This window comes from Capricornis sumatraensis, chromosome 10 (assembly GCF_032405125.1).
Source record: "Capricornis sumatraensis isolate serow.1 chromosome 10, serow.2, whole genome shotgun sequence".
NCBI classification, from domain to species: domain Eukaryota; kingdom Metazoa; phylum Chordata; class Mammalia; order Artiodactyla; family Bovidae; genus Capricornis; species Capricornis sumatraensis.
The window spans coordinates 53,423,415-53,436,393 of NC_091078.1; the positions used below are offsets into that span (position 1 = coordinate 53,423,415).

The 12,979-nt window shown below is 40.2% G+C and overlaps 1 protein-coding gene across 23 annotated transcripts in view; it reads right to left on the bottom strand.

Annotated features, from left to right (window-relative positions):
* CLASP2 (cytoplasmic linker associated protein 2) overlaps nucleotides 1-12,979 on the bottom strand; it is a 188,135-nt gene that overhangs the window by 66,575 nt on the left and 108,581 nt on the right. For all 23 annotated transcript variants that reach the window (XM_068982068.1, XM_068982065.1, XM_068982067.1 and 20 more), the window contains one exon: nucleotides 12,308-12,481. In XM_068982068.1, the coding sequence (XP_068838169.1) occupies nucleotides 12,308-12,481 (174 nt within the window). The remainder of the gene's footprint in view (nucleotides 1-12,307; nucleotides 12,482-12,979) is intronic.

The following is a 12,979-nucleotide window of genomic DNA, read 5'->3' on the forward strand; positions in this document are numbered from 1 at the left end:
ACCACCCCCACTTTACCCTCACCCTGGGCTGAGTCTTAAGTGAGTCTCTCCGGTCAGAAACATTATGCAAATGTGCTACAGTCACTGCCGGAAGAAGGAGCATGTTTCATACAGCCCATCATTTTGCCTCTGGGAGGAATAACTGAAAGCCTGTGCCTCGACGCCTCCAGAACATCCAATGGGTTGCTTTCCCTTGCTGATCCTGCTGTGTGTCCTTTTGCTCTAATAAGCCTCAGCCATGAGTACAGCCAAGTCGTGTGAGTTCTTCCAGCATGTCTCTTAACCGCGTGGGAGGCTGCAGGAAGGCCAGAAGAGGACCCCACCTCTTGTGACCCCTCAACAAGCTGTAGCACACTTCCAGTCGCCTCTCAGACATCCTTTTTATTAGCAGTGTCCTGACTCCATTTCCTCAAACGTGAAAACACAGACGCAATAAACTCCTGATGACGTGGTTCTCAACGCCCAGCTGCCCCAAAGACGTGTGAACTACCTGCTTCTTCCTTTTCTTCCCCCTACCTCAGTGACGCTGATGACCTTTCAACACCCAAGGCTAACTCCCTAGTGCTATACATCCTATTCCTTATGCCTTTCATGAGAATTCTGGCCATAAGTGATTTCCTCTCATTCTTGCATTTTAACTTTTTCTTCTCTACTGATCCTACCAACTTAGTATACAAACATATGTAACTCCCTTAATTTTGAAAAAACAAAAAGTTCATTAACTATGGATAATTGCTACAATGTTTTTTCATCTCTTCTCAACCATTAAGCATAGGAATAATTTATGCAGATTCTCCTTCCAACTTCTTCCTCAAAGAAGTCTGACTTCTGTCACATGATACCACTGAAATAATTTACTTTCCTTTTCATTTAGGCAATCTCACAAACCTAGCCATTGAGAACAAACATTCATAAATTTGGCATAGATATATCAAGGTTTCCTTCACAGAAATTCCTGTCTCCCATTCTATCAAACTTCTCAGGATAAAGTTTTAAAGGGTAAACCTCAAAACACTCATCATATCCCACTGTTAAAGGATTCAGTACTTTAGTGGCGGAAAAGCCCAGTGGCAACTGCTTTAAGTAATGTATTGAGTTTAATATTGAAAGATTACAATAAGAACAATCTCCAATCATTTCTGAACCTAATCTCAAGCACAGATCTCTCTCCTGAGTTTTCTGCCATTGTATGTAATTCTTTCTCATATACTACTGTGCCTCCATAACAATTCCAGGTTGATGTCTCCACACGTCAAACTCAAAATGCATAAAACTCAACAAGCTTTTAGCTGCTCATCCTTTAGCAACCTACTGATAGACTGAGAGACTGTTTCAGTACAGAAGCATATTATCTCTGGATCCATAAATGTTCAGCCATTATAAACAGAATCAAAGTGAAGAAAACAAAGAAAACACAAATCACATCTGTATAAGAAAGGTCAGAAAGAGGGGAGGAGGGCATCTAGGAAGGAAGAAGAGAGGAAAGGAGGGAGGGAAGGAAGGAAGGAAGACAGTAAGGAAAAGAGAAAAAGACACAGAAATAGAAAGAATGAGAAAATCTATTCTCTAAGCCCTGGAAAGAGCCACAGGCAAGTATCTCATTGTCCCTGAGTGTGAGCCTGGGTCAGGAAAAAAAGAGGACAGAGGGCACCTTTCCCTTGTGTAAGAAAGCAAACATGCTCTTCAAACCTTAAGGAACCAAAGAAACAAATTAAGGAATCTCATGGCACTGTTACGACTTTCTTATGAAAAAAACATTGCAGCAAATGGCTTTCAAATTCACATTAAAACATTTCAAATTCAGTATTTTTTTTCCTAATACTAAAAAATAAAAAGCTGTTAAACGTTTTTATTGTTAAGACTCACAATGAGTAGATTTTATTGTTTCCCATTTTTCCCCACTTAAAAAATTAATGTATAATTCATGTACCATAAAATTCACTTTCATAGTACACAATTCAGTGCTTTTACTATATTCACAAGACTGCACAACCCTCATAAATATACAATTCCAGAACACCTTCATCACTTCAAAAAGAAATCTTACACCCACTGATGTCACCCTCTATTTTTCCCAACTCCCATCACTTCGCAACAACTAATTTATGTTTCTGTGTATTCACCTATTCTAGGCATTTCATGCAAACGGAATCATAAATATGTGCCAGTGTGTACCTAACTTGATAACGCTTTCAAGTTCCATCATCTTAGAGGATGCACTAGTACTCCATTTTTATGTAGTATGATCCTTTTTATGGCTGAGTGATATTCCATCTCATTGTATGTACATATCTGCTTAACCAGTTACCAGCTGATGAACATTTGAGTTGTTTCCACTTTACGGCTATTATGAATAATGTTACTTGAACATTTATTCATGTATATATTTTAATGAGAACGTATGTTTCATATGTCTTGGGTAAACAGCTGGGAGTGGAACTCTCTGTTTCACTTTTTGAGAAACTGCCAAGCTGTTCCCAGGGTGGCTCTGCTTACATTCCATGAGCAGTATGTGATGTTTCAATTTCTCCATATCTTCACCAGCCATCCTAATGAGCATGAAGAGGTGCTTTCTGTTAGGACCAAACTGAAGCCAGGACAGGCTCTAAGGGGCAGGCTAGGCCTGAGGTTTAGTCTCTAGCAAAGCTGAAGCACTGGGAACTCCCGCAGGCAGTGTAGCTCGACCAATCAGAAAAAATCCCCATAGTCCCCCACCCACGCCAGACCTGAGCCAATCCGGATAGGGATGCAAGGTTAAAAGTCCCGCGTACCTACGGTTTAACCAATCAGCTATGCTGTTACAGGAACAAAGAACCGTCTGTATAAAAGTAGATGTGATTCAGAGCTCAGGGCTCTTGTCGGATTCTACTGTGCTGGATGAGACCTGGGCCCTAACTCGAGCTAGCAATAAACCCCTTTATGCTTTTGCATTGCTGTGGACATCTTATTCTCTCAGTTTTGGGGACTCGGACTCTGGGCATAACATTTGGGGGCTCATCCGGGATCCCTTTAACTGGGAAGAATAACACTCTCCCGGCAGAAGGGGTTTCCTCACTAGGAGGAGAGATCTCTGAACACCGGTGTTTTCTGGTTAAGTCCAGTGTAAGGCCGAGGCCTGGCACTGTGCTGGGGAGGCGGCTGGCTCTGTTTTCTCGTTAAGACCAGCATAAGGCCAAGGCCTGGCATTGTGTTGGGGAGGCGGCTGGCTCTGTGGACGTCCTGCCGGTAAGATACTCTCAAGGGGAGAAAAAGGTTAAAGAAAGGGGGCCTGGGAAGACCTAGTACTGTGCTTTTGGCCGATGTACATTTGTTGTCTGTTTGTTGCGTCTGTGTGAGTGCCAGCACTGTCTCTGCTCTTTGTGTGCTCATTTGGTCTCCTGTGTTTTTCTCTGTAGTCATGGGACAAACAACTTCTACTCCTTTGTCTCTTAGGACTGACCACTTCTCTGATTTTAAGTCTAGAGCACAGAATCTATCGGTGCTGGTGAAGAAGAACAAATTACTAACTTTTTGCAGCGCAGAATGGCCGACCTTCCATGTAGGCTGGCCCTCAGAAAGCACCTTTGACTTGGGAACTGTACACCAAGTCCGAAATATCATCTTCCGACTGCGGATCGGACACCCTGACCAAGCCCCACCCCCCCTCCCCCGCCTCCTTGGGTAAAACCTTTTTTGCCTCAACAGGGATTTTCAACCCCTCAGGTGTTGGAGACACATGTAAGAAAGAACCCAAAGAATCTCAAGGAGACTGAACCAACGGTGCCGCTATATACCCCATCTTGCAGGGGAAATTGTTAGGGGAAGCACACTGATTGAAACCGCCCCACCCTGGCCAGGCACCATAGTAACTATTTGCATGAGTTGTTTTATGACAGGAGATCCTGATAAAAAATACGGAACTAATAAGCCTCCACCAACCGGAAGAGTTCAGGAAAGGTTTAAAGGAGACACCGCCTGTACATTGTGAGCCACATGGCAGAGCAGTTCTCCTGGGTTTCCTTACCCTGCTGTTCTCCACCTGGATGCCCTTTCCCAATAAAATCTCTTGCTTTGTCAGCACGTATGTCTCCTCGGACAATTCATTTCCGAGTGTTAGGCAAGAGCCCAGTTTCGGGCCCTGGAAGGGGTCCCCTCTTCCTGCAACAAATGGTGACTCTGGTGGGATTCTTCTTCGCCGAGACTGACATCCTGACCACTCGGGGTACTCAGGGGCCAGCTTGCCTGCCAATGGACCAGACCCAGCGGCCGCAACTGGGACCCTTTTGTCCCTGGTCTCCTCCTGACACGGACAACTGGCTAGAGTGCCCTGACCGGTAAGGAACAAGAGACTTTATTGATCTCTCTCCCCTTCCCTCTCTGTCTCCTCTCCTTAACCCTTCCTATCCTTCCCTGTTTTTCTAGTCCCCTGGTCCTGGATGCAGAAATCTGGTCGAAGGGCCCTCAGCCTGAGCTGAGGATTGGAGACTGATCACCTCCTCTTGGCAGAAAACTCAAATTCTGGTTCTGATTTCTGGTAGGGCCGAGTTCCAGTCCTCTCTCCTCTGGAAGCCCAGGGAAAAGTCCCGTAACGCCTGGGTATCTGTAGGTGGCAGGAGACGTCTGTAAGGCCACCCCTTTTGCCCCCTCTCCCGCCTCCTCCCCCTTCTTTCAACCTGGCTTCCTTTCCTCCCTTAAAATCTTTGATGTTACGGAAAGGCTTGGTGGGCTACAGTCCACAGGTCGCAAACAGTCTGATATGACTGAGCGACTTCACTTTCACTTTGATGAGGACTGCCAGGTTTATGTGTGTGTTTTAACTCTGTGATCTGTGTAGTGATTTTTGATGGCCATTTTGCTTTGTCTGGCCACCATGTGGTTTAGACCTGCCGCCATTTGTTAGAACTTGATTTTCTTTCCCTGTGCCTTGAGACCAGGGCTCTTAAGAACACTTATCTAGACTATCTCTAACTTCTGACACTGAGAAAAAAAAAAAAAGACTTAAAGCTAGATCTCGCACTGTGTCTGTCTAAATATGTCTTGGTATGTCTCTGTCTCTGGGTAATATTTTTAAAGTTAATTTATATATGAGATCTATTTATTTGGCTTAAAAAAGGTAAGCGCTTACAAATCAAGTAATTCTAAATTAAACAATAAATTCCAGGTTCATGTGAACTGGAAAATATTCAATGTTAAATACCTGATATTAATGTTTGTTTGTTGACCTATCTAATATAGACATGTCTTAGAGTAATTAACGTTAAAAAAAATATTTTCATTGTACCTAGGTTTAATATAAGTTAAATATTATATCTGTTACAAGTTTGTCGACAAGAAAATTACCTCAAGTAAAAAACTTCAAAGAAAATGTAAATGAGATATGAGCTTTTAGATAAACTCTATTAAGAATAATTATGCTTTAGGAATGTCTGTCTGAAATAGTCTGTCCAAATTGGGGTAACTTGAATTGGGTTGTGCTAAACTAAGTGATGGAAGTTCACTGACTAGCTAGCTCATTTCCAAATAGAGTAAGATTTTAAAACATTTATTACTGAACATTAGTTTCCTCTTACAAAGAAGCTAAAGAAATTTGGGACTGTTAATGACTAAAAATAAGCTGGCGCAACAACTTGAATTTGGCTTTTCTCTCTGTTAAAAGGACACACTTTCTTCAGATGTTGAACTGCATTTAACAATAGATTTAAGTTTATTTGCCTCTTAAATGGTCTGTTCTGTATCTGCCTCTGAAATCCCATATTGTTACTTTGGCTGAGTGAATAGCTATTGTTTCACAGTGACCTATAGTCCCATCTGACTGAGTGCTCAAAACCTTTCTGATATTTGTTGACAAAACTTCCTAAATCATTCTATGAAGCACTTTTGGCTTCTAGCTAACTTTGGGGTGCTTCAGAGGGCCCCTGAAGCATCCCAAAGAGAGATATTAAATTGTGTTTATTTGGTTGGTTAAATTACATAAAAAAGATTATCAAATGAGTAATACATCTGCTCATATTATAATGTAGGGTAAAATTACTAATACAGATATCCTAAAAATTATATGGAGTTTTTAACATTCTGATATGTCCTGGTATTTTAATGGAAAACCTGATGACTTCACAAAAGTTAGCAAAAGGACTGAATAAACCAGTGAATATGCTTATAACTTTTATGGTTTCTATCTGAAAAATTATGGGGTTAAATCTTATGTTTTCAGGGAGTAGGGGAAATCTTCCTCTCAAACTAATTATGACAATACTTTGGTAAAATTAAACGTTATAAACAAAAAAATTATATTTTCTATCTGACTCCTCCAAAAATTGGAAGTTCTTAGGTTCCCAGTAAGTTTATCAAATGAGTTAGGAAGGTTATCTCACGGATACAAAAATCTCAAGAAATTTTTGAGACCTTAAAAAGGGAAGAATTCACCTAGATTTGTTAGGCAAAATCTGTGATAAGCCTTTGGTGTGAGATTCCCAGCCCTGTTTTATTTTAAAAGTTCAGTCTGAGACTCTATAAATGTTTCAGCAAAATAAAAAGCCTATGATCAATTATGATTATAAAAATCATCAGACCAAAATCAGTGAGAACAGACCTATTTTGCAAACAAACTAGCCTTAATTTGGTTATATTTAATAAAAATAAGGGTAACTTTAAGGAAAAAAAGATATTTCAAAATGTTAAATACCAGTTTGTTAATGGAGGTCTGCATCTAGTAAGACTCATCTCTTAGATAGTTCTTTGATGTTATGTGATGTTAATGTAAAATTTAACTGAATTCTTGAAGAACACCCTGTTTGTTTCTGAAGCTTATCTCAGTAATCTATCTTTGGATGAAGATCAGATGCCTCATGACCTGCAACCAGGACTGGAAAAAGACATAATTTAAGGGAATGTCTCCAACATGGATGGAAGGACTTTTTTATCAGGAGAAACTACACTACACCAGGATGAGAAGACGACGACATCAGAGGGAGACAGCTTCCCCGAGATGCGGGCCCTGATTCGTATGATCATTTATGTTTTCTTAACTTCTTAGACCTTTGCATATAAGTCAAATGCTTTTCTATCACAGGCCTGATCCTATGCTAGTTTTAAAAATCAATCCAGTTGTTGGGTTTGTGGCCAATAACCTGTGTCTAGTTCTGGGTTACCTTGGTAAATTTCTCTATTACCAGACTCTAACTGGTTGGCCCTGAGAAAATTTACTTAAAAAATTAAATCATACTAAAGATAATCAGTCTAGTGACACTAAAAAACTGGGCTATGTTCCTTATAGATGGTGCCAATATATAATTTCCCTGAAAGATAAAGATTCTACAGGGCAGACTAAGTCAGATGACCTGAAGATATACTGGGCTACATCTAATGGAAGTTCTTAACATAAGTCTTACTTGTGACTTTACTAATACTGCTGGCTATGTTATTTGTATTTCACCTGTTTTACAAAATTGCTGTTTCTTACACTGTATGTGTGTGAGGCCTCTAATACAATAATATATAGTCCCATATGAGATCGATGATGGTAACAGTGTAACTCTAGATATGGCAAGAAGCAACAAGAGGAAACATTTTCCTGGACCAAAAAGCTAGAAAGACAGGTGGTCCAGAGAATTTTAGATACTGTTTCATGGCCTAGTCCAGTAACAGCACATTGAGTGGCCTGTTTACCCGAGAATGGACACTCTCAGCGCCATGGGATAAAATGGTCATGAAGTGCCCCCCTCATAATCACGGTCAAGTTTATGAGCAAAAAGGGGCTCTGCCAACTGAAGACTGACACTCGCCATCTGCATCTACGAAGATTAAATCATGGCCGCTGCAACTGCTGACTTTGAATGCCCCTGAAAAGAGTTCAGGGTGAAAATCAGAATTGAGGCACTCTGTGCTCTGAGAAAAACTGGCAAAACAGGCCATCAGATAGTTAGATCTTTTCAGGAAAAGATTTTATGAGTCCCAATTCTTGCATCTTCTCATATCTAGAAAAACACTGTCATTAATGGTAAAATCTGCTTTGGCTATTAAAAAATAGTTTATAATTAAAAGTCAAAATAGAGTAGCTATGGTTCAGATATCCTGGGAAATAACTAGGTGATGCTATGAGTGTACTTTCAGATTACAGCTTGTATTGCTCCAAGCTGGGGCAGTCCTATGCCCCATTTTGACAGAAAGTTATCATAGTCATTGTTGCCTAGTTCCCTAAAATTAAAACTGAGCGGGACTCTGTGGGGCTCTGGAGTACAGATCTGCTCTGTGTTCTCCATTTCTTATCTGTAGGATATAGACTTTGTTCAGCCTCCTTGGCTTCCCTGAATTCCAAAGCATAGATTCAAACAATTGCTAATCAGGGAAGGGAGGGGATACAAAAACAGAAACTATCAAAGCTTGGTACAGCCTCCAGACAGAGTCCTGGTTCCTACTCAAAGAAATATGCATAACAATGTCTTTGAGCCCCCACCCAGGTGGAAGATGGTAACTTCAGACTGAACACAAGATTCCTGGAGCACTGCTCTGTTGCCTCACCACCAACCAATCAGAAGGGGTCACAAACCCTGTAACCCTCACCCCAAATGTTGCCTTCTGTTTCCGGGGACCAGAGATGACCATCCTGTTAGGTCTCTTGTTTGACCCTTGTCTATTTCATCTCTGAGAGGGGCCAACTAAATTGCTACAACTACAAGGGTAAAAGCTGGCTTCAGATGTGGAAAACCCCAACTTAGATTAGGTAGAGAGACTTCTGCTCTGCTAGGCAGGCCTACGCCCATGCACAGCAGGAAGAAGTTACAGAAGAAAGAGACCTCCGCCCCAATTCCCAAAAAGTATCTTGAGTATGAAGTCCCTCAGGGGGCCTATGTGCTGTGTTAGGGGGAAAACATTGTTTTTATGTGAATCACTCAGGGGTAATCAGGGAGTCCCTGGCCAAGATAAAAAAAGGGCTAAATCAAAAAAAGAAAAGAAACGTCTCAAAATTAATTTGAGTCCTGGTTCCAACAGTCCCTGTGGTTAACAATGCTAATTTCCACCCTGGTGGGCCCTCTAATGGTGCTACTATTAATACTTACTTTTGGTCCATGCATAATAACTAAGCTTGTTGCCTTTGTAAAAGACCGCGTCAATACCGTCCAACTGATTGTACTGAGGCAACAGTATCAGGCCCTGCCGCAAAATAAAGAGTAAGATTCCTCTATGTAGCTGAAGACAGGGGGGAATGTTAGGACCAAACTGAAGCCAGGACAGGCTCTAAGGGGCAGGCTAGGCCTGAGGTTTAGTCTCTAGGAAAGCTGAGGCACTGGGATCTCCCGCAGGCAGTGTAGCTCGACCAATCAGAAAAAATCCCCAAAGCCCCCGGCCCGCGCCAGACCTGAACCAATCCGGATAGGGATGCGAGGTTAAAAGTCCCGCGCGCACGGTTTAACCAATCAGCTATGCTGTTACAGGAACAAAGAACCGTCTGTATAAAAGTAGATGTGATTCAGAGCTCGGGGCTCTTGTCGGATTCTACTGTGCTGGATGAGACCTGGGCCCTAACTCGAGCTAGCAATAAACCCCTTTATGCTTTTGCATTGCTGTGGACGTCTTATTCTCTCAGTTTTGGGGACTCGGACTCTGGGCATAACACTTTCGAATTTCATTTCCCTAATGTCTAAAGATATTGAGCATCTTTTAATGTGCTTTCTATTGGTAATTTGTATATTGTCTTTAGAGAAATGCGTATTCAAATCCTTTGCCTATTTTTTAAACAGAATTGTCTTTTTGTTACTGAGTTATAAAAATTCTTTATATATTTGAGATCTAAGTCCTTAATCAGATACATGATTTGCATATTTTCTCTATTTTGTGTGTTGTCTCTTCACTTTCTTGATGGTGCCCTTTGAAACAAAATTTTTAATTTTGATGAAGTCCAAGCTTTATCCAGCTTCTCTTCAGTTTACACTTCTGTTATACAGATTCCTAAGAATTTTTTCTTTTTGAGGTTATTGTCATTGGAAATGCTTTCTTACTTTATTTTCAGATTGTTCACTGCTAGCATTTAGAAATCCAACTGATTTTTGCATATTGATCTTACCTTCTATAACTTTTGCTAAACTCATTAAAAATCTCGAATAGATTTTTGTGATTTTCTAAGGATTTTCTATATATAAGATTACATTTTCTGTATGTAAGATCAAGTTTTACTTCTTTTCCAGTCTAAATATTTTTTATTTGCTTTTCTAGCCTAACTGACCAGGCTAGAATTTCCATGGCAATGCTCTTAGGAAGGGCAAGAGCGGACATCCTTATCTTATTGTTGATTTTCAGGGAAGCATCCAGTCTTTCATCATGTCATATATGATAGCTGTGGATTTTTCACAGATATCTTTATCAGGCTCAGAAAGTTTCCTTCTATCCCAGTTTGTTGAGTATTTTTATCATGAAAGAGTGACAAAATTTGTCAATGCCTTTTCTGCATCTAGTGATCATGTGATTTTTGTCCTTTGTTCTACTACAAGGTATATTATATTGACTGGTTTTCATATACTGAAATAATAATGCGTTTCTAGCAAGGTAATGTTTCAAATACAGAAAAGTTTTATGAAAATTAAAAGCAGTGATCAACCCACTGTTGACATCTTTGTCAACATTTTTGTCCAGTCCTATAAGTAAAAATGTTCATAAGTATTATTCATAATAACAAAAAAAAAAGGAAACAACCAAGACGGCCACCAACAGAAAACTAAATTGTGATATATTCATACAATAGAACATTATATATAGAAATATAAAGGAACTTTAGCTACATGCAATGATATAGATGAATCATACAAAAAACCACATTTGCCCAGCCCTTCATATGTATAATTTCACACAAAATGATGAAATTATCATACATTTTTTGGTAGGCTATATCACTTGATCTTTATTAAAAATATGACTTGTCAGTGGCTGGACGGCATATACAAGGGTATACCATAACTTAAACATTTCCCCTTGTAACATATCAAACTTGAATCTAATACATTATTAAAAACATAATAAACGTTCTTTTCATTTCTTGGCATAGTTTTCTAAAAACATCAAAACATTGAACATTTAAAAAAGTTTCATGGGTATCATGAAAATGCCACTCAGATAAAAGTGCTCCATGATTATTTCACATCTGTACTTTTAACTGCATTCTTTATGACCAGCAGTCACTAACTTTAACTTCCTTGTTTTATTTATAGGTCAATTTGCATCTGTTTGATTACAACTGATGTTCAATATCTGTTCTGGTGTTTTGGCGGCAATTCTGAAATATGCTTTTCTTGACATATATACATTTTTTTTCCTATAAAAATAAGCTCACCTGTTTTCCCGAGATGTATAAAACTTGGAGACATTTTACATTTTTGCAGTACCTGGCTAAACCTTTTTCCCTTTCTGTTTTCAGCCACTTGTTACATTTTTACACTTAGATTTTGATCTGAGGGACCTTTCCCTCATGGTTTTTTGGCTTTTATACTTAGAATGTCTTCTCCAACCTGAGATTAGATGAATACTCAACTATTATGTTTTCATCAAGTTGCTTTATATTTTTGTTCAACTTTTTAGTCACCTGGAATAAACTTATACAGTGTAAAACGTGATTCTAACTTAATTTTGTACCAGACTGCAAGCCATGTGTCTAACACCATTTAATGAATAATCTATGCTTTCCTCACTGGATGCAGCTCTGCCACCTTTACCATGTACCACACACCCCCCCAGAATCTCTGCACTTCCTATGGACTGCCAATGGTTTGCCTGCCTAGTGTTCTATCACTATTACTCAAGAGAAAGAAAAATGAAGCACAAAAGTAAGACAAATAATACGGCTAACCAACCGGAAACTTTTAAGGTTGATGGATATAAAAAGCAAACTCTGAATGGCTTTGGGGATGTATGTTTAAGTTTTGATTATGATTAAGCTTTGCAGTTTTCCCAGATTCCCAAAAGCCTTTACCTTCTTGGGAAGGGAACAGAGATAGGAGAAGGGGAATGGAGAAGCTGGGTCTAAGACCAGACTTCCTCAGTAACTAGCAGCTGGCTGTGGCAGTAGTGCAGAACTGTGAAAATAACTCTACAGGCAAATCAAGAGCTGTTCCTTTGATCAAGATGATTAGGAAGAGGAGAAATAAGGCATTTTAGGTATCTCAGAACTACATTCCAAGGACAGAATCATATAAAATGTATGGACACTATTCATAATTAGAAAGAATGAAAGAGAGATGATAAAGCTATCACCACGATCAGTTACTGAAATCGATGATGGTTCCCTAGTGTCCTGAGACCAGGGAGAAGATGCAGCACAATTTCCTGTAGTGAGCTGTCTTACCTAGCGATGCATAGGAGCCTGGGTTCAGGGCCCCTGCGCCTAACCGCCCACTTCGCACAGCCTGTCCGGCAGCATGGTGTGCCTTGGCGCCGGCGGCAGCATTCACATCGATGTCGCTTCGTGAACGCTGCAGGCTTCCAGGAAGAGAACTGGCTTTGCTGCTGCCTGCTGATACTATGAAAAACAAAGGAAGGGTAACCTCTATTATTTTCATCATTGCAAAGGGCATAAAAATTATACAAACTTGAAATCACCACAAGATATTGAATGAGGATTTGAATTTGTGGCGCGGACAGTTCATGAGGTGACAATGGTGCTGGGCGTCTTGCAGGAGCCAACAAACTCGGTGGTGGTATTATTCCCACTTTACAAATGAGGAACCTGAAGATCAGATAGAGGCTCACGGATAATCCAGAACGATCTCTTCATATCAAGATCCTTCATTAAATCTGCAAAAACCCTATTCCAAACAAGAGGAATTCTGCCCAGACTCTGCAGCAGTTGGAGCAAGCAAGGTTTCTCCTGGGTGCTTCCTGGAAAAGTTGCAAAATTGCTCTTCACCTTCTCTGCAGAGTGAGGGTGATCGTGCAGGAAGTCGTGCAGAGACGATGCAGGCTTATGAGGACTGCAACAGATCACACCTTTGAGAGGAAGCCATATGGAGAAGTCTAG